Source organism: Notamacropus eugenii, chromosome 5 (assembly GCF_028372415.1).
Source record: "Notamacropus eugenii isolate mMacEug1 chromosome 5, mMacEug1.pri_v2, whole genome shotgun sequence".
Taxonomy (NCBI): domain Eukaryota; kingdom Metazoa; phylum Chordata; class Mammalia; order Diprotodontia; family Macropodidae; genus Notamacropus; species Notamacropus eugenii.
The window spans coordinates 280126261-280145292 of NC_092876.1; the positions used below are offsets into that span (position 1 = coordinate 280126261).

The following is a 19032-nucleotide window of genomic DNA, read 5'->3' on the forward strand; positions in this document are numbered from 1 at the left end:
ATCAGGTGAGCCTAGCAGTGAGTTACTCAAATTAGATATGTTTTTCATCTTCTGTTCCCTCTTCTCCCTTAATAGAGTGTACATGCTATGGAAAGGAAGAATTAGAGGTTAAGGTGAGTCAGATTCTCTGGTCCAAATCTATCAGCAAGGACTTGCTGGTGCCAGGTAGCCTGACTCGCCCAATTCCTGTAATATATTTTGTATCTGGACTTTGACAGCAGATTAGGGAGCACAGAGGGACTCTGCCCTTACCAACAGATGGGACCAGAACACTTGCCTGCTTAGTGCCCAACCATGTGGGGAATAAGTGAGATTTTTCAACTGGGCCTCCTGCTGACACTGGAGCTGGAGCTTCAGGGGGCCTTGCCTCCTCCCTGTGACAGGTATCTGGGGCTGGGGTCTAAGCTTTGGGGCTGGGGAGGAAAGCAGAAAGAGAGAAGGAAGGAAACCTGAGATCCTGAAGATCTGTGAACCTGGGCAGTTAGAGGGAGGCCTGAGCCAGTAAAGAGAAGGAGGAATCTGTCAGCTCACTGGCATGACCGTGTGTGAAGACAGGACTGTCGTTCTCTGGAGAATTCAGGAAGAGAACTATCCTTGAGATATGGCCATTCTGGGCATCTTGCACCCCCTTATAAGGGGAATACACATTACTGAGGATGAAAAGTAGGTGAATGGTGGAAACCAGGGTGAAGAAGAAGTGAAGTTCATCAATTATCACCTCCCCCCATTTCTCTGACCACCCAGCCCTCAGTTTCATGGTGCCTTGTTGGGACTTCCTTCTCCCTTGGTTTTATCTTTCATCTAAGTTCACCTTGCTCCACATTTTGAGGGTGGGGGGACCATCCTATCCATTCTTCCCAGTTGTCCCCATATAGGGAACCTACATCCATCTGAGTGTTTGCCTCTGATCCTCTCTGCTCTACTGCCTGAGTGTCTGGTGGTCCTTCTTCTCCCCCAGTCAGATTTATTGCACAGGTGAGCTCCTCCGGCAGGTTCAGATGGCCAAGCTGTACCAGGATGATAAGTACTTTGTCGACATGCCTCTGACCAAAGCTCCAGGTGAGCACAGTATTCATTGGATTGCGGTGGGGGGAGGGGGAGAGATCAGGCTAAGGGATCACACTCTCTCAGCCTCCCAGTGGTTCTTGTCATTGGCTCCCACTCTTGGCTACAGTCAGCTTCCTAAACGTGTTCAGGAGGCAGATGAGGAGGTCCTGGAACCATGGGCCCCTTAGGCTTAGGGGCAGGAGTATGCTGAGCTCCAATTCAAATTTCTGAGTGGTTGTCCCAGGAAAGAGGGATTAGACTGATTCTGCTTTACTTCAGAAGGCAGACCTGGGCCCCAAAGGAGCGTGTCGCAGAGAGGCAGATTCTGAAATCAACATAGAGAGAACTTTGTAAAGGGAGACAGCATCGTAAAACAGAAAAGAAAAATGAAACGTGGTGTCAGAACACCTGGGTTTTCATCTCAGTTACTGCAGAGACCACGTGGGTGACCACAGACCTTAAGTCCCCAAAAACTTTTGGAACCTTAGCTCCTGGGGCGAGTAAACCTCACACTACATTACATGGATGGCATGGGGACAGAAAGGGCTGCTAGAAATCTTTTGGAACCTTGTCTTGACCAGTGACCTCCTTAGTATATATCTGGTTTTCCTAGTGGAGCAAAAGCCCAGGCAGATTTTACCAATCTGGAAAGGTTTTGAATATATGATTAATGATAGGTTGCATGTCTGCTGCCCCAGGGTTAGACCAGCTAAGCTCTGAGAAGTTCATTAGCCGGTGAAGCACATATTCCAGGCCACGATCATCCACTGAGTTATTCATCAATCAATGAGCACTGCTATGTACATTGGACTAGGCACTGGGGATGCAAGGACAGCGATGGTTACAATGGAGGATCTGTGATGTGTTGGTGGATAGAGCTCCACCCAGTGAAAGCACAGATCAATCAGTCTGTTGCTCAGCGGCCATTTCTCAGACATCTACTTTGTGCCATGTACTGGGGACACAAAGTCCAAAAATGGAGTAGTCCCCTGGTCTCAGGGAGCTTAGCTCCTCAGGGTGCTGAAGGGATAAATTCAAGTTGTCCTCAAATAGAAAGAGTTTCTTTCATTTTTTTTTTTCTAATTCAGAACTTAGCAAACACCAAAAACAAAACAAAACGAAAAACTCAACATAAGCATTTTCATGTATAAAGTAGAGCAGGAAGATTGTATATGAAAATGTGGTTCTTGATTCCATTTGCTTTTATTTAAAGGATATAATAAATTCAACCCATTGTTTTCAAAACTTTCTTCTCTGTGCCTCCTTCTGGACTACCTTTTCTGTACTCTTGTGTACACTTTTAAAGATATTTCAATGTCTTTTTTTCTTCTTTTTTTGGTGAGGCAATCAGGATTAAGTGATTTGCCCAGGCTCACACAGCTCGTATTTGAGATCAGATTTTAATTCAGGTCCACTGTGCCACCTAGCTACCCCATCCCTTCTCTTTTTTCTTTCTTTTTCTTATTTTTTATTTATGCCCACCTACCGCCTACCACTCCACTTCTTAAGCCAAATTAAATCTTTAAAAAAAGTTTGTAACAAATTAGCATAGTCAAGCTAGCCATGTCCAAAAATGTTTGTCTGTTTCTGGACCTTGAAGACATCACCTCTGTCAGGAGATGAGTGACACATTTCTTCATGAGTCCTCTGGACACATGTTTAGTTATTGCCTTGACCATTTAAAACAACAACAACCTTTCAAACTTTTTTTCTTTGCAATGTTGTTTTCCATGTCTAAATTGTTTTCCTGGTTCTGCCCACTTTGCTCATCCGTTCACACTCTCCAGGATTCTTTGCAATCATCTCATTTCTTATAGCACAATAATAATATTGCATTACATTCATGAACCATAGTTTGTTAATCTGCTCCTCCGTTTCTTTTCCTTTTAATTCCCACTTCAGGGGTAGGAAGTTTGCTTTACTTGTGACCATTCCTTCTCACATATTATCTTACTACTTAACTCTCCCCCAACCCCATTTGTTTCCCTGTTGAGTTGCTGTATTTCTACACCAAACTGGGTATTTATGTATGACTTCAACCATCTTTTGTCCATTTTATTCAGTGAATTTTTGTTCATCTTTTTCCTTTTTTTGTGCTTCCTTTACCAAGCTGTTGATTTTTTTCATGATTCTCTTGCACCACTCTGATTTCTTTTCACAATTTTTCTTCTACTTCTCTTATTTGATTTTTAAAATTCTTTTTGAGCTCTTCTGGAGTTCTTTTTTTGGGCCTGAGACCAATTCACATTTTTCTTTGAGGCTTTGCATGTAGCCATTTTGACATAGTCCTGACTTTTGTGTTTTGATCTTCCCTGTCACCATAGTAACTTTCTATGGTCAGATTATTTGGGTTTGGGTTTTTTTTGCTCATTTTCCCAGTCTATTTCCATAATTTTTAATTTTATGTTAAAGTTGGGCTCTGCTTCTGGGGTAGAGGGGGGCACTGTTCCAAGTTTCTTGCTATGGGGTGAAGGACTTTGTTCTTGCCTTGCTGGGGTGCAACCTGCTGCTAGCTTGCCCAGACACCACTTGTACTAGGCTGCACTTTCCTTTTACCTGAGAGAGACAGACCTTTTCTGCCAATGAGCTAAGTTGTCTTGGGATGGAAAATTGTTTTATGTCATCCTTTTGTTTGTTCTGCTGCTCCAGAATTTATTTTGAGGCATCATTTTATAGTTGCTTGCAGGTGAATTTGGAAAAGTTCAGTTGAGTTCCTGGCTTACTCCACCATCCTCATTCTATACCCCCAGCTCCTTTTATCCATTTTATTTTATTTTATTTTACTTTTTTTTTAATTTAACTTTTAACATTCATTTTCACAGAATTTTGGGCTCCAAATTTTCTCCCCCCTTGTCCCCTCCCCCCACCCCAAAACACCGAGCATTCCAATTGCCCCCATCACCAATCTGTTCTCTCCTCCATCATTCCTCTCTGCCCTTGTCTCCATCCTCTCCTTTTATCCATTTTAGATAAATGTGAAGTTCATCTGATGTCTTCTCCCCCAACCTCTTCCTCCATGTTTGTATATTCTTCCTTTCAAGAACCACAGTTATGAAAAATAGTTCCACTGTCTTTTTTCCCTTTTCTGCACTAGTGTATCAACCTTCTCCTTCCCCTCTTAAAACTTTCAGAATAAAACCAATCCACTTCTCTCTCTCACACCCCACCATCAGATTCTCTCTTTTGTTTATTTAACTCCCTCAGAATCCTTGGAAGATATTAAGGTTCTGAAGTGATCTTTTAGGGATCTGAGGCAATCTATTACTTGGGTAAACTTTACCATTCTCTCTCTTCTAATCCAGTAAATATCTTTCAAATTCTTTCCTCCAGAGTTTTTATTTCATTTTAAAATCTATTGATACATTTTTACTAGGGAATCATGTGGTGCTGGTAGAAAATCTATTTTTTCCTTTTAATCTCTTCTGCAGTTGTGCAGTTACTTTCTTTTTTTGGAGATCTCTCTATTTGCAATAATTTTTGACATTGATCTGTGTCTTCTTTGGTTAACTCATTGTCTAGCTTTAGCTTCTAAATTGGGGCTTTTGTGCCAAGGGTCAGACTCTGCATCCTACTGTGCTTTTGAGTGGTGTGGTCAGTTCTGGATGGTCAGTCCTACTTAGTCTCAGCCTGGATCCTCTGGGGTCCTGACCTCCTCCTCCTCAAGTTAGGTTCTTCTAGATCTCTGAGATCCAGAGTGATGGATTTTCAGGTTTTCTAGATAGGGTGTTGACTTCTAAGCTCTGCAGTGTCCCAGTACAAGCCAAGTCCCAAGTACTTGCTGCGGTTGCTCCTGCTCCCTTCCAAATCCTTTCCAGTATGAATTTACAATCCATTGTGGGGCTTTCTTTGGGGAGCTCTCTTACTCTTGCTGCCTCCAGACAGAGAGCCACATTTGTTCTTGGTCATACTGGGAGACCACATAGTCTTCTAGCTGACTTTAGCTGTGAAAATACGGGCAAGTCACTTAACCTCTGCCTCAGTCTCCATAACTGCAAAATGGGAACCATAAAAGCATTTGCTTCACAGGACTGTTGGGAGGATCAAATGAGATAATATTTTAAAAAACATTTAGCACAGTTCTTGGCACACAGCAGGTACTTAATAAATACTTGTTCCTTTTGCCTGTTTTTGTGCAGCTCTAGGGTGAAAGAGGTTACTTATTATAGCTTTTCACTAGATTTCTTTCAACAATTATGCAGTCTGGTGCCATTTTAAAGGTTGTTTTGTTTGGTTTTGTTTTGTTTTTGTTTTTGTTTTTGCTGGAGTAGTTATAAGGGAACTTTGCTCTTGCTTCTATATCTTGCCTGGAAGTTGAGATGGGCTTCTTCATAATGTTGTGAGTACCTCATCAATAAAGGTCTTCAAGTAAAGATCATATAAGTACTCCTTAGGGATTCATGTGAAATTTTATTACTTTAGATGGCAGAGGCGATTCAAGATAGTTTGGGTGGCTCACTCCCTTTTTCCATTGTGCCTAGACCAAATTTTAAGTGACTTTAATGAGCTGCTCAGATCCAGTGGAGGCAACATCTCCTGGGACCACCTGAAAACCTTTGTTAATGAACATTTCAAGGACAGAGGGCAGGAAATGGAAACCTGGATTCCTGAGGACTGGAAGCCTAGGTACAGTATCAGTCTTGGGTGATGTCCAGGTGAAGGCAAGGCAGTGCAGAGAATATCTCTCTGACCTGAGGCTACAAGTAACTAACACTGGGGTGGTTGTCTTCCAGCCCCAAATTCTTACAGAAAATTTCAGACACCAGACTCCGGGCCTGGGCAGAAGATCTACATAATCTTTGGAAGAAGCTGGGAAGGAAGGTACTAAAAGATGAGATACTTTGGGATGGAATGAGGAAGCAGGCTAAGGAGGGTCTCTTCTAGTGGACATGGTGCTCCACCCTTTTCTTATGAAGATAATGAAATTACAGGCAATGGACTTATTTGATGCCCTTGGATAGACACAGAGTCCTTACCTAAAGAAAGCTTAGAGAAGGGGTGGGAAACCTGCAGCCTCAAAGCCACATGTGGCCCTCTAGGTCCTCAAGTGCAGCACTTTGACTGAATCCAGATTTTGATTCAATCAGTGGGTCATACCTGAGGACCTATAAGGCCACCTGTGACCTCAAGACTACAGATTCCCCACCCCTGGCTTAGAGCTTGAGGAAAGTCTCTACTCTTCAAAGAATCAGTTTCCTCACCCCTTCTTCTGGACTCTGGCCTTGGCTTCTCTCATGTCCAAATGGCCTTAGTTGCCATTTCCAGTACCCCAGAGCTTGTAGACCTCGGGCACATGTCCTCTGAGGACTGAAGGCAGGTCTTCACTTCTTCCTGGTTGGAAGACCTATCTCTCTACCCCCAGCTCCTGTTTCCTAAAGGGAATTCTTTCAAGCTGTCAGCTTATTTCCAGAGTAGAGATGACAGGTCCTAAGTCCAAATGCTATTCAATTCCTTCCTGGCTCAGCTTGTATACATATAGATACCATAACAGACCACTTCCCTTCCCCCTCTACCCCAAAGAGGTTCATCCGTTCACAGGGAGGTCCAGATCATGCTCCTCTCTTTCTCCCTACAGATAAAACTTGAGGTCTTGGATCAGCCTGACCAACACTCTTTAATCTATGTAGCCCACCCCTTCATTGTGCCTGGTGGACGTTTTATTGAGTTCTACTATTGGTGAGAGGCTAGAAACACACTCCCCACTGAGGAGGAAGAGAGGGACTCCTGGGTCCTGGGGTATCCAGGGAATCCTAAAGAGGAGGAATGGGGGAGAGTGGGAGAGTGCATATGTGGTAGGAGGAATGGGGGAGAGTGGGAGAGTGCATATGTGCCTGGATGATGAAACACTCTTGGGCAAAGGGAGACTTGGCATCTTATCATGCCTCTCCCCCAAGCTAATCCCTTTGTGGCACAGGATGGCATGACATAGGGGAAGAGGGAGGGTAAACTTGATGCTTGGAGAGCTGCTTAGATATTGCTCCTTTCTCTCCATCCTGAGGGAGGCAGTGTAGTTTAATGAAAAACAACAAACCCACTGGCCCATGGGAACACAAGACAAGCTCTACCACTAATTATGGAAGTCACTTCAGCTCTTCTGGTGTCTGGGATGAGGAGGCTGGACCAGATGAGAGCTAAGTTCCTTCCAACTCTGACTCCTTCCTCTCTCCACAGGGATTCCTACTGGGTGATACAGGGGCTGCTCCTGTCAGAGATGCCTGGAACTGTCAAGGGCATGCTGCAGAACTTCCTGGACATGGTGAAACAGTAAGAAGGTGGTTGGGAGCCACTGAGAGGAGAGATGCTGGAAGGAACTGGAGCCCAGGATGGGTTAAGCACCTTTCCCCCAGGAGCTGGGCTACCCAGGAAGAAATGGGGAAGTCCCCTTCCTCTAGGGCAGCAAATACCTCAGCAGGAATTTTCCTTGTCAGGTACGGACATGTCCCCAATGGTGGTAGAGTGTACTATCTGCAACGGAGCCAACCCCCACTCTTGACCCTAATGATGGACCAATACTTGACATACACGAATGACTTGGACTTCCTCAGGTAGGTGCTACCTGCCTTCCTCTTACAACTTAAGCAGCACAGCTCACATTTATACAGGGCTCACAACAGCCCTGTGAGCTTGGTAGGAAGAGTATCGCTGTTCCTATTTTATAGATGAGGAAACTGAGGGTCAGAGAGTTCAAAAGAATTGGTGAAGGTCACAAAACAGGTAAGAATCAGAGGGAAATCATGAACCCACATCTCCTGATTCTGCCTGTTCTGGCCTCTGGGTCATACATCCCACCAGTCTAATCACTAAGAACATGTTTTTACAGCCTTTTTAGGCTCACTAAAGGGCTTTCCTCACAATGTCCTTGTGGAGTGTGCCACATGTTGTTGAATCTCCATTTTAAAAACTGAGACCTAGACAGGTGCCTTCAGCTGTGATGCTAGTAAGCACCACAGCTTGGATCTGAACCCAGATCCCATCACTTCTTGGGAGGCAGTGTGGCGTAGTGACTAGAGAACTGGCTTTGGATCTTGGAATATCTGACTTGGGTTCAAAATCCTGCCTCTGACACATAATGACTAGAGATTGGGGGGGAGGGGAAGATAAAAAACAGAGACAGAGACAAAGGGGGGAGGAGAGAAAGAGAAGAAAGAGGAGGGGGGAAAAGAGAGGGACAGAGAGACAGGGACAGGCAGAGGAAGTCAGAGACAGAGAAAAAGGGTAGACACAGAGACAGACAGACATAGGGGAAAAGACAGAAAGAGAAGAAGAAACAGAGACAGAAGAGGGAGATAAAAAGAGAGAGAGTGGTAAAGACAGAGGGAAAGAAAACAGGACAGAGAGCCAGAAGGGGGAAGGGAGGGAGAGGGAGAGGGAGAAGGAGAGGGAGGGAGAGACACAGAGAGGCAGAGAGAAAAAAGCAGAGACACAGAGAGAGATAGAAGAGGGGAGGTAAAGAGAAAGAGAGAAAGTGGTAAAGACAGAAGGAAAGAGAAGGGCAGAGACAGAAAGGAGAAGAGGGAAGGGAGAGAGATAGAAAGGGACAGAGAAACAGAGACAGAGAGAAAGACACAGAGAGACAGAGACACACACAGACAGACACACAGAGAGAAAGAGATTGAGGATTGTTTAAGCGTTAGGAGAATGATATCCCTGAGACCCTGAACGGTGGCCGCGTTAATGTCTGGCTCTTCAACTCAGAGAGAACATTGAGACCCTGGAGCTGGAGCTGGACTTCTGGATGCGTAACAGAAGTGTCAACATCAGCTACGAAGGGGAGAACTATATCCTGAATCGCTACCATGTACCCTCTGGGGGGCCCAGGTGAGGCGAGCTTCCTTCTTTGTAATGTCAAAAACATTGTAATGTTTTTCTTCCAAAGCCCTTTTCAGGCATCTTGGAGAGGACCCAATGATGCCCAGTGCTGTCTTTTCAGGACCCCTGAGGGAGGGGGAGAGTCACAGCATCTCAGAGTAATGTGGCAAGAATCCCTACAAACCCACTCCATCCCCACCCAAAGAAGGGGCCATTCAGTCAGTTATGGAAAGCCCACCTCACCTGAGGCAGTCCATTCCCCCTGGAAGATAGCTCTAATATTTAAGACTTGTTCTATCTATCTGTCTGTCTATCACTCTATCTGTCTCTCTCTCTGTCTATCGTACTATCTATCCATCCATCCATCCATCCATCCATCCATCCATCCATCCATCCATCCATCTATCTATCTATCTATCTATCTATCTATCTATCTATCTATCTATCTATCTATCTAATCTAGCAGCTTCCACTCATTGCTTCCAGTTCCATCCAGTGAGGCCAAAGAGAGCAAATATTGCCCTCTTCTACACGTCAGCCCTTCTAAGACCTGAAGATGTCTGCCATGTTTTCCCTCTACCTGTACCTCCAAGTTTTCTCTTGTTCAGCCCAAATAACCTCTGTTCCTTCAACTAAGACTAGCATGGTCTCAAGTCCCCTCACCAGCCGGGTCACTGTATACATGCTACGTTGTCAACGTCTTTCCTAAAATGTGACCAGAATTAAATATAATACTTTAGATGGGGAAACTGAGCAGGGCAGAGTAGAAGAGGACTGTTACTTTACTTATTCTGGACACTCTACTGAAAGACTAAGTCCTTGTCCAAGGTCCCATGACAAGTTAATGGTGGACTTAGGACAGGGCTGTGATGGAGCCAGCTCTAACTGGCTTGTGAGAGGCAATGGTTAAATTCTCAGTATGAGCATGTACACCTCAGAAATTGTCAATTGCTGCAAATCAGAGTTTGTTTTCTTATTTTGTTAATTGTCTAGACTTTAGAAAGTATTAATATTGAAGATTAAATTTAAAAGTTTGTGTACATATTTTTCTCCTGACAGTCTGGTTGTTAAACATTTACCCAGCACAACCCTGTTTTGCTCCATGAACATTGCTTGAACTCAACAGGAAGGAGTACAGTAGAAGGCTCAGGGAAAGAAGTCATCATCAGACTGGGGAATAATAATGAAACAACAACAGTTTGACAAAGCGCTTTATATCCATTGTCTCATTTGAACCACACAATACCCCTGACCCAGGACTACCCACCTTGTTTGGCCAATGACCCTCCTACCCAAGACGTCCTCACCTCACCCTGACCCCCACCATCCCTTCCTGAAGGCTGCCCTTGTCTTTACCCATAGGCCAGAATCCTACAGCAAAGATGAAGAATTGGCAATGCTCCTACCAGAAGGTAAGTAACAACAACATTGGGCATGGACAAGACACAGCCTATCTGACTGTGTGAAGTATTCTTCAATCTGTCTGGCCCTGAATGGTGGCCCCATCAACACCTCTTTCACATTCATGCTGTCTTCATACCCCACTCACCCTGACTCATCCCATGTTTGTCACATTCAGAATTCTGACCTATCAGTACCTGGTTCAGTCACCCTCCTCTGTCCACACAGATGCCCGGGAATCCCTGTTGACAGAACTGAAGGCTGGAGCTGAATCTGGCTGGGATTTCTCCTCCCGCTGGTTCATTGGCAGCAACTATCTGCTTGATAGCAAGACTAGTCAGTTAGTTCCGGTCGATCTCAATGCCTTTCTATGCCAGGTGGAGGAGGTACTGGCCAACTTCTATGCCAAACTGGGTAAGGATCCCTAGTGAATGTCCTTATTTAGGGGCACAGAGACTTTGCCTAAAGTTAAGACCCAGGGCTAAGTTCTGCTATCTTTCTGGGTGAGACGTGTGCATCCACAGGGCCCTTCTGTCTACTCCAAAGTTCCTGGGCCTTCTCCTCACTCTCGACTGACCTTGCACTTTCCTTAAAGGTAATGAGACCATGAATCAATACTACCTGGGGGCCCAGGCTCAGCGAAAGGCAGCCATGAAGGCTCTCCTGTGGAATGAGACCTTGGGCAGCTGGTTTGACTTTCACTTACACAACAGGCAACAAAACCATGCATTCTATCCTTCCAACCTCAGTCCACTCTGGGCAGGTTGCTTCTCTGATCTTGACACAGTCAGAAAGAATGTCAAGTACCTAGAGGTAAGGATGGGGGATCTAGAAGGGAGGGAGGTCAGATTTCTGGACCCCAAAGCATTATAGGGTCCTAGATGTAGATTTGAAAGGGACCTTAAAGGCCATCTTGTCCATCCCCTTTTGTTTGACAGATAAGGAAACTGAGGCCCGGTGTGGTTGTGACTTGCCTAACATTCCCCAAGCCTCTGGCTTGCTGTTTCACTTTGCTACTGGGGTCTCACAGCTAGGAAGTAACTGAGGCGGGATTTGAAACCAAGATCTCTGCCTCTGATTTTGCTTTCTGGGCCTCAGCTCCCTCATTTTCTATAAATGATAGGGTTGGGTTAAGTAGGGGTGGGGAACCTACAGCTTCAATGACATACATGGCATTGCCATACATGCCATACATGCACTAGATCCTCAAGTGCAGTCCTTTGGCTGAATCCAAAAGGGCCACACTTGAGGACCTAGAGGGGCCATGTGTGGCCTCGAGGCCACAGGTTCCCCACCCCTGGGATTGGTAGATCTTTCAGAACCCATCAGTTTCTAAATCCTAGGCTTCTTAGAGGGCAGATGGCAGTGTCTCCCACCCTGATGGGATCCCCACATCCACCAGAGGGCAGCTTTAAGGCTAGCAGCCCAATCAAGAAAAGCTCTGGGATGGGGATAGCCTGTGGGGCCCCTGCTAGGCTTCTTCCAGCTCCCACCCCTTTTGGGAAGTCTGTTCCCTGCCTCTGTAAGCCTGGGTCTTCTGGCACTCCTCTCACGGTTATCATGGTTCCTATAGGACAACAAGATATTGACCTACAAACAAGGGATTCCAACCTCCCTCCAGATAAGTGGACAGCAGTGGGACTTTCCTAATGCTTGGGCCCCTCTTCAAGACCTGGTTATCAGAGGTGATGAACATTCAAACAGCAGGCAGATGGGAGGGAGAGAGGGACTCCTGGGTCCTAGTGGGGAGGGGGCTGTACTTCCTAGAGGGCAAACAAAGTTCCATTCCAGGATGACAGGTCATTGGCACAGCATCTTGGGGTGCGTAATTTCTCTGTACCTCAGTTTCCTCATCTATGAAATGGGGGGAGCTGGACTGGCTCTAATTCTGGTAGAACTCTGTATTTGGAGTCAGGAAGTCCTGGTTTCAAGTCCTGCCTCAAATAACCGTAGGCAAATCACTTAGCCTTGCTAAGCTCCAGTTTCCTCATCTGTAAAATACGGATAACAGCAGCACCTACTTCACCGGGTTGAGTGAAGATAAAATAGGATACTGTATATGAAGTACTTTGTAAACCTCTAAGTATTCTACAGAGGCGAGTTTTGATTACTTGGTTCTTTTTCATCCCAGGAAAGCCGAGTGAACACAGAATAGGCTCAGTGCACTAGACCAGTGGGCATATGGCCCACTACCTGTTGGGAAGGGCTCTCCTCTGGTCTTACTGACTCTGCATTCAGGCCACAGCTGCCTCCTCTCTTATCCCCAACAGAGTTTTTTAGTCCTGCCAAAACAGACCATATTTTTCTTTTTTTTTTTTTGGAGGGAGGAAGGCAAGGCAATTGGGGTTAAGTGACTTGCCCAAGGTCACACAGTTAGTTAAGTGTCAAGTGTGTCCTGACTCCAGGGCCAGTGCCATACTCACTGTACCACCTAGCTATCCCCAGATCCTATTTTTCAACCTTCCCATCCTATCTCACTCTTGCACTGGCCCCAGGGATGAGGGAAGGGACTCTAGGGACCAATCAAGACCCTGTTGGGATTATGGGGACAGGTTTAGCAGATTCCGGTTCAGCCCAGGCTCAAGAGATGGCCTTTCAGATGGCCCAGAACTGGATTCAGACCAACTTTGCTCTCTATCAGAAGAACAAAGCCATGTATGAGAAGGTAATAAGGTCTTCCTCAGTCCCCTCTTGATGGTCCTTCCTCTTATGGGATGATGGGGTGGGAAGGTGTTTCATCACTTGGGGGCATAAGGATAACAGTGGCCTCCTGTGGTCATTCCCTGGAACTGCCAGTCCTCAGCCTGGTCCTAACACTGAGATGCATCTCAGCCAGGGTTACCTAGGGATGGTCTCCAGAGTTTGGGAATTGCTAGTTGTCTTTAACCCATGACTGTCTTGCCTCTTCCCACCTCCCCACAAAAAGAATTAGCAGTCCAAAGACGTCTAATCACAAGGTTCAGGTTGGCAGAGTTTGCTTTAGTGGTAGAGGAGAGGTTGTCTGGGCAGTCTCTGACCATTGGACCAACCTCCTCCTCTCCTCTAGTATGACATCAGCATTGACTCTGGGAAGCCTGGTGGTGGAGGAGAGTATGAAGTGCAGGTAATGGTGCTGGCCATCGAGGCCATCGAGGCAGGGGGTGGGAGAGGCATTATGGCAGGGGAGCGGGGGAAAGGGAAATGCCATAAAGTGGAGATGGTGCTGGTGCCCAGGGTGGTTGGTACAGAGGTCCGTGAGATAGAGATGGGGCCCGTCCCTGGTGCCAGTCTTCACAGAGGATAACATGCCTTCTACCTGATTGGCTATGCCTTCCCCTACCCCTAGGAGGGCTTTGGCTGGACCAATGGGGTTGCCCTGCAATTCCTGGATCGATACGGTGACCGGCTGACTTCTAGGTCAGGACCCATGCTGCCCAGTGCCAGCTGGCTGCTCTTGGCCCTCCTGCTTCTGGGTTTGTTCTGCTGAGACAGAAGTACTCAGCCTGGGAATATCTTGCACTGAGTCAGCGTGTTCCTTGGGACTACACAAGACTCCCCCAAGCTCTTCCCAGGCAGACTTTCACTCTTGCCTTTGTATCCAATAAATCCATTCTTATTGTCATCCTAGCTTACACACCTTCACTATCCATTTCTGAAGGCCAAGGGTTAGGCTAGTGAGGCCCAGGCCTAGAGGGGTCCAAGGCACGGGATGGTAAACTGAGTCACGTCAGGGCCATAATGTACTCCACACGGATGGCCTCCATAGTCACAGTTCTCCCCTCTCCCCAAATCAAGCCCTTCAGCTGATTATTTCAAATGCTTTATTGTTTTTGCTGAATTGCTTACAAATACTGGAAAAAAAACCAATCAACCCCAGCCTTGACCCAGACAACTCAGGCCTCAGGCAAACGGGGAATAAAGGCAGGAAGGGAAAGAGGCCTGGACAGAAGAAGGATTAGTGTTAAGGCCTAAAGGGCTGGAACCAGCATGGCTGGGAGCCTGGTCTTCCCCGAGGCTGAGGGTGGCAAGGGGCACACTTCCTCCCCCTCGTTGGTTCTTTCTACCTTGCTAGTTCTAGTCTCTTCCAGGAAGTGGGGGTGGGCTCTTCTCCTCCCTGGAAAACAGTCTAAGGAAACCCTTCCTAGGCCAAGGATATGACTCGGGACATGCTCTACCACCCACCCAGAACCATGGCTCCTTTCTGGGGCTCTGTATCCCCAGACCCTGGCAACCTCTGGCTCCAGTCAAGGCACGCGTGGAGGGGGAAGGGGCCCAGACCTAGGGCCAGGTAGGGCTAGTGCATTGGGGCCTGGTGGTAAGAGAATGGGGTGGGGAGGAAGGGGTGGGTGGTCAGGTCCCCTCTCTCCAATGTAATATGTTCAAGGGCCTTAGGGTAAAGAAATCTTGAGCAAGTAGCCTTGGGAAGACTCAGGGGCAGAGCCCACGAGAGGTGCCTAGAGCCACAGGGGGATGAAGATAGAGCAATGATGGGGATGGGGTAGGGGGACACCACTATGGCATGACCATGGCTCTAGATTGCTGGAGATTGGGCTGTGACCACAGTAATGGTACCACTTCCTCTGTCACGAGCAAAATCATATAAAATAAACAGGGGGAAGGGGAAGGAGGAGAGAGATCAAGGGGTCTTGGGAACTAGAGCTCCCCCCCTTTTACCTCTTCCAGGATGTGGCCTGTGCTCAGCCCTCAGGGCCCCTGGAAAGAGGGCTGAGATGAAGAGGGGATCTTTGGCAGATTCTGGTACCTTAAGCATGTCCTTTCCAAAAGAGAAAAGAGGCCAGAGAAACCTAGGGGCCTTATCCCAAGCTGAGCTGAGAGCCTCCTCAGATCCAGATGCCAGTTAGCACAGGCACGTTTCCATGGCCCTCAGCCCTGACCACATCCTTGGAGGGCATCAGAGGGCTATGCCAGGTGCTGAGACCCAAGGAGGACACACACCCACATCCTTGCTTCCCCTTCTGGCCAGCTCCCAGGAAGCCCAGAGCCTGGCATCTCGAAGGAGGGAGAAGCTTCTTGGATGTTAACAAAGTGTCTTATAAAAACCATCAAAATCAGGCTCTCCCCTCCCAGGGGATTTCTAGGAAATATCCTGGTAGAGTAAGTTCTGAGCCTCAGGAAAGATGTTCCTATAGGAACAATGAGGCTGACAGCCCCCAGGAGCGGTGGGAGTGGGGCAGGGGAGGGGCAGATGGCTGGGTGTGACTCCTCCCCTGAGGAGAGGAACACAAGGGGTGGCCCCACCACCTCCTGGTCAATTCATGAACTGGGTGTATCCCTCAGCCCCGGTGACAATGACGTCCATCCAGATGCGCATAGCCTCTGGGGAAGGTGCCACCATATAGTACAGCCGGTCATGTGTCTTGACACAGAAGGTTAGGGCCGGATTGGGACTCTGTAGAGGAAAAGGAAGACAGGCCAGTTGAGTCTGAGACTAGGCATAAGCTCTTGCCCTGTGGCAAGAGTATGTGACTGACTGACTGACTGGCTGCCTGGCTGCCTGTCAGCCCCCCACCCTAGACCTGATCATCCTTCTTTTGTAAAGGCACTTGAGTTTGAGGGCTGGGTCTTGCTGGCATCCAGATAGGCATGGACAGATGGGTGAAATCAAAGACTGGCACTTGCCCCACCCCACCTGGCAGCCTGTCTGTTCAGAAAGTCCCACTGGGGACAGACGCCAGACCCAGGGTCAAGCTTAGTGCCCCTTTCAATTCTCCCTTCCTGATCTCTGTCTCGACCATCCTGAGAGCTTATTTTGTGCCATCTGCAACAGGGCAGATCTAGCAATTTTCCCTCCAGCCCTCTCCCACAAAGGAGAAAGCTTTGAGAATCAGAGACTGAGCAGTTTTAGAGAAAGCTACTCATTTCCCTAGGAAAAGGTGAGCAGAGGAAGGAGGGACCACTAGAGAGATAGGTCAGCACCAAGTAACCCTGTCCACCCATAGCACAGGCCCTTCACTCAGAAACAATGCAGACTGAAGGTTAGACACACTAAGGCAGTCAAGAGGCTGTGGTTAGAGCTGGGAGCTTGGCGGGGTTAGCATGGGAATTAGGGTTAGGTTTAGGTGAGTGCTTCTGAGTCAGGAGGCTGATTGGCTCCAAATTTCAGACATGGCCCTGCCCTCTCTACTTGCAGATCTCTATCCAAAGAGGCTAGAGGGCTGGTCAAATCAATTTGCCTTCTTTCCCAAGCTTTTGGCTTCTGGCCCACCCTCTCAAGGTATTGCCTATATTCACTCCCCTTCCTCCGATCCCCCAACTACACACCCAAGCAGGGTGAGAGACAGACAGCTGTCATTCACAGACTAAGCAAGATGAAGCATTATGGGCACAGCATTCTAGGAGAATACCCTCGCCCCTCATCTGTCTACCTAGGCAGCACCATCACCTTGCTGACCTTGCCCTTGCCCCTCTGTCTCTGACACCCACTGCAAGGCTGAGGGAGCAGGGCTCTGGGAGGGAGAGCGGGGCCCCAGTCAGGATGAAGGCAGAGACAGCATTGGTTAAAGGACTTTGGGCTGGAAGGCAAGGGTACCTCAGTCACCAGGCTGAAGTTGAAAAATCTCTTCTGGGGAAGGGGGAGGTGTGAGGGAAAGAAAGGAAGAGAAGTCGACAGGAGCGACGTAAGAAGTCAGAGCTTGGAATTTCTGATCCCCTCCTGAGCCATGCCCAGCACCTCATACTGCCGCATCCTCCCACCTCAGTGGCCTCAGTCTCCCCCCAGCTGGTGCTCTCAGAGGGCCTCCCTTCTCCCCTGCCCTCACCTTGGCAGCGCTTCGAAGGTGGTCATAGTATACTTCCTCAATGGCCTGGAAATAGATGACACCCTTGAGCTTAGTTTCATGTTTGTCTGTGTAGAGAAGAGACAGCAGCTGAAGAGTACTGGCCCACATGACAAGGAAGACCTGGAAGGTGCAGGGAGGTGGGAGTCCCAGGGCTCCCATTGATTTCCTGGCCTGCCTTGAAGCAATCTCCATGGGCCTCAATTTTCCATCTGTGAAATGGGGAGGACAATCCTTGCCTATCCTCTGGGTCCCATTCCTATCTCCCCTTTCCCCTATCCCCTGCCTTCGCAGAGCTGTCTCTCCCAGGATTGAGATGCAAAATTTCAGTCTTTAGAAATAAATTATCTACATCCTCAGAGCCAAGCATGAAGACAACACCATGCCGGATAGAGGAAGTCACAGAATTTCAGAGGCAGAAGAGACCACAGTGACAGCCAGGTGGTGCAGTGGATAGAGTGCCCCACCTAAAGATACTTATTAGCTGTGTAACCCTCAGCAAGTCACTTGACCTCTCCCTGACTCAGTTTCCTCATCTGTAAGATGGAGATAATAATAGCACCTACCCTCCCCCTGCCCCAGGTAGGACTGTGAGGATCAACTGAGATAATAATCATAAAGCACTTAGCACAATGCCTGGCACGCTGGAAACTCTATATAAATGTTAACTATTATTACTATTCTAGCAGCCAACCAATACCAGAAGCCTCTTAAAAAGCATACGAAAAAAGTGGTTATCTGCCACCAACAAAGTCTTGTCATCTCCGGGCTAACTATTGCCTGCTGCTTCAGCTCCCTCTCCTAGAGAGATGGGCAAGGGGGAAGGCAAGATGGGGAGCAAAGAGATGTGTGGCACCCATGAGAAGCTGAGGTCAAATGCTGTGCCAGGTTACCTTCATTAATACTAGAGTATCTTCCTGTGTCATATCATTAAATGCTTTCCTCAATAAACCTGTGAAGTAGGTAACGTAAGAAGGCACTTAGTTGGCAGAGGAGATAGAGTGCTACACCAGGAGTGCTTCTTAGGATACCTGGGCTTGAACCTCGCTTCACAAATTTGTCAACTGTGTAAATCACTTGAACCACTCTTAGCTTCAGTCTGCCTCATCTGTGAAATGTGAAATGCATCGACCTTATAGTGCAGTTGTGAGGATCAAAATGAGATAATTTATGCAAAGTGTTTTGTTAAATTAGATATTAGCTAGTATCATTCACTATTTTACAGATGGGGAAATTGAAGACGAGAGAAGTTCAATGAACTTACCTACAGTCACACTGGAAATAAGCAGTGGAACTACGGTGAACATGTAGAACTCAGATTGCAGGCTCTTTCTACTGCACCCACTAGGGTAATTTATAATGTTCTGGCTTTGAAAATTTAATTAATTTTTAATATTTTCATTTAATTTTTTAATTAAACAGGGAAGGAGGGAAAAGCAGAGGGGAAGGAGTAATTTGTCATTTATCTGAAGGTCAGAACGCCAGTAACACACTCAGAAGTCCAAAAATAGGTTAAAAAAAATGCTTACCATCTCAGGGAGCGGGGAGGGGAGGGAGAGAGAGAATTTGGAACTCCAAACTTTAAGTAAAAATGTTAAAAACTGGAGAAAAAAAACCTTTGTGTAGTCAAAATCAGTTTTAAAGCTGGGAGGAGCCTGGAAAGATCATTTGGTTCAACCTCTTCATTTTACAAAGAAAGTGGAAATTGAGGGCAGATGGCCTGGACTTCAGTCTGCCCAATGGCCAAGGGAAGGAAACATGATGCTTCTTAGAAGTGAATAGCTAATGGTTACCATATCAACACAAGTTTATGGGAGCAAAAGTTTAGCTACCTCCACAGCAATGGGACACTTGAAGCTGAATGTGGTGAAATGATGACCAGCTTTGGCCCCAAAGAGACAGGAGAAGGGATCTCTGGCCGTTCCTTGTAGGGCTGGTGGAACGCGGCCAATAGCTTCGTACTTTTTTTGATGTTTTGATAAGTTTTGCTGAATTGTCTTTT

The 19032-nt window shown here is 47.0% G+C and overlaps 2 protein-coding genes across 21 annotated transcripts in view; one reads left to right on the top strand and one right to left on the bottom strand.

The window, feature by feature from the left end:
- Positions 1 to 247: 247 nt before the first annotated feature.
- TREH (trehalase) lies at positions 248 to 13852 on the top strand. The gene is made up of 15 exons (XM_072613060.1): positions 248 to 383; positions 959 to 1059; positions 5526 to 5670; positions 5778 to 5865; positions 6620 to 6720; positions 7216 to 7308; positions 7473 to 7589; positions 8740 to 8862; positions 10216 to 10265; positions 10483 to 10668; positions 10850 to 11067; positions 11828 to 11939; positions 12807 to 12919; positions 13301 to 13357; positions 13580 to 13852. The coding sequence occupies exons 1-15, from the start codon at positions 295 to 297 to the stop codon at positions 13718 to 13720; spliced, it is 1734 nt and encodes a 577-aa protein (XP_072469161.1). The 5' UTR covers positions 248 to 294; the 3' UTR covers positions 13721 to 13852.
- Positions 13853 to 14037: 185 nt separating this feature from the next.
- Positions 14038 to 19032, bottom strand: part of PHLDB1 (pleckstrin homology like domain family B member 1) — a 65840-nt gene continuing 60845 nt past the window's right edge. For all 20 annotated transcript variants that reach the window (XM_072613037.1, XM_072613049.1, XM_072613044.1 and 17 more), the window contains 2 exons: positions 17013 to 17098; positions 14038 to 15643 (listed from right to left, as the gene is read on the bottom strand). In XM_072613037.1, coding sequence (XP_072469138.1) covers positions 15503 to 15643; positions 17013 to 17098 — 227 coding nt within the window. In that variant the 3' untranslated portion in view covers positions 14038 to 15502. The remainder of the gene's footprint in view (positions 15644 to 17012; positions 17099 to 19032) is intronic.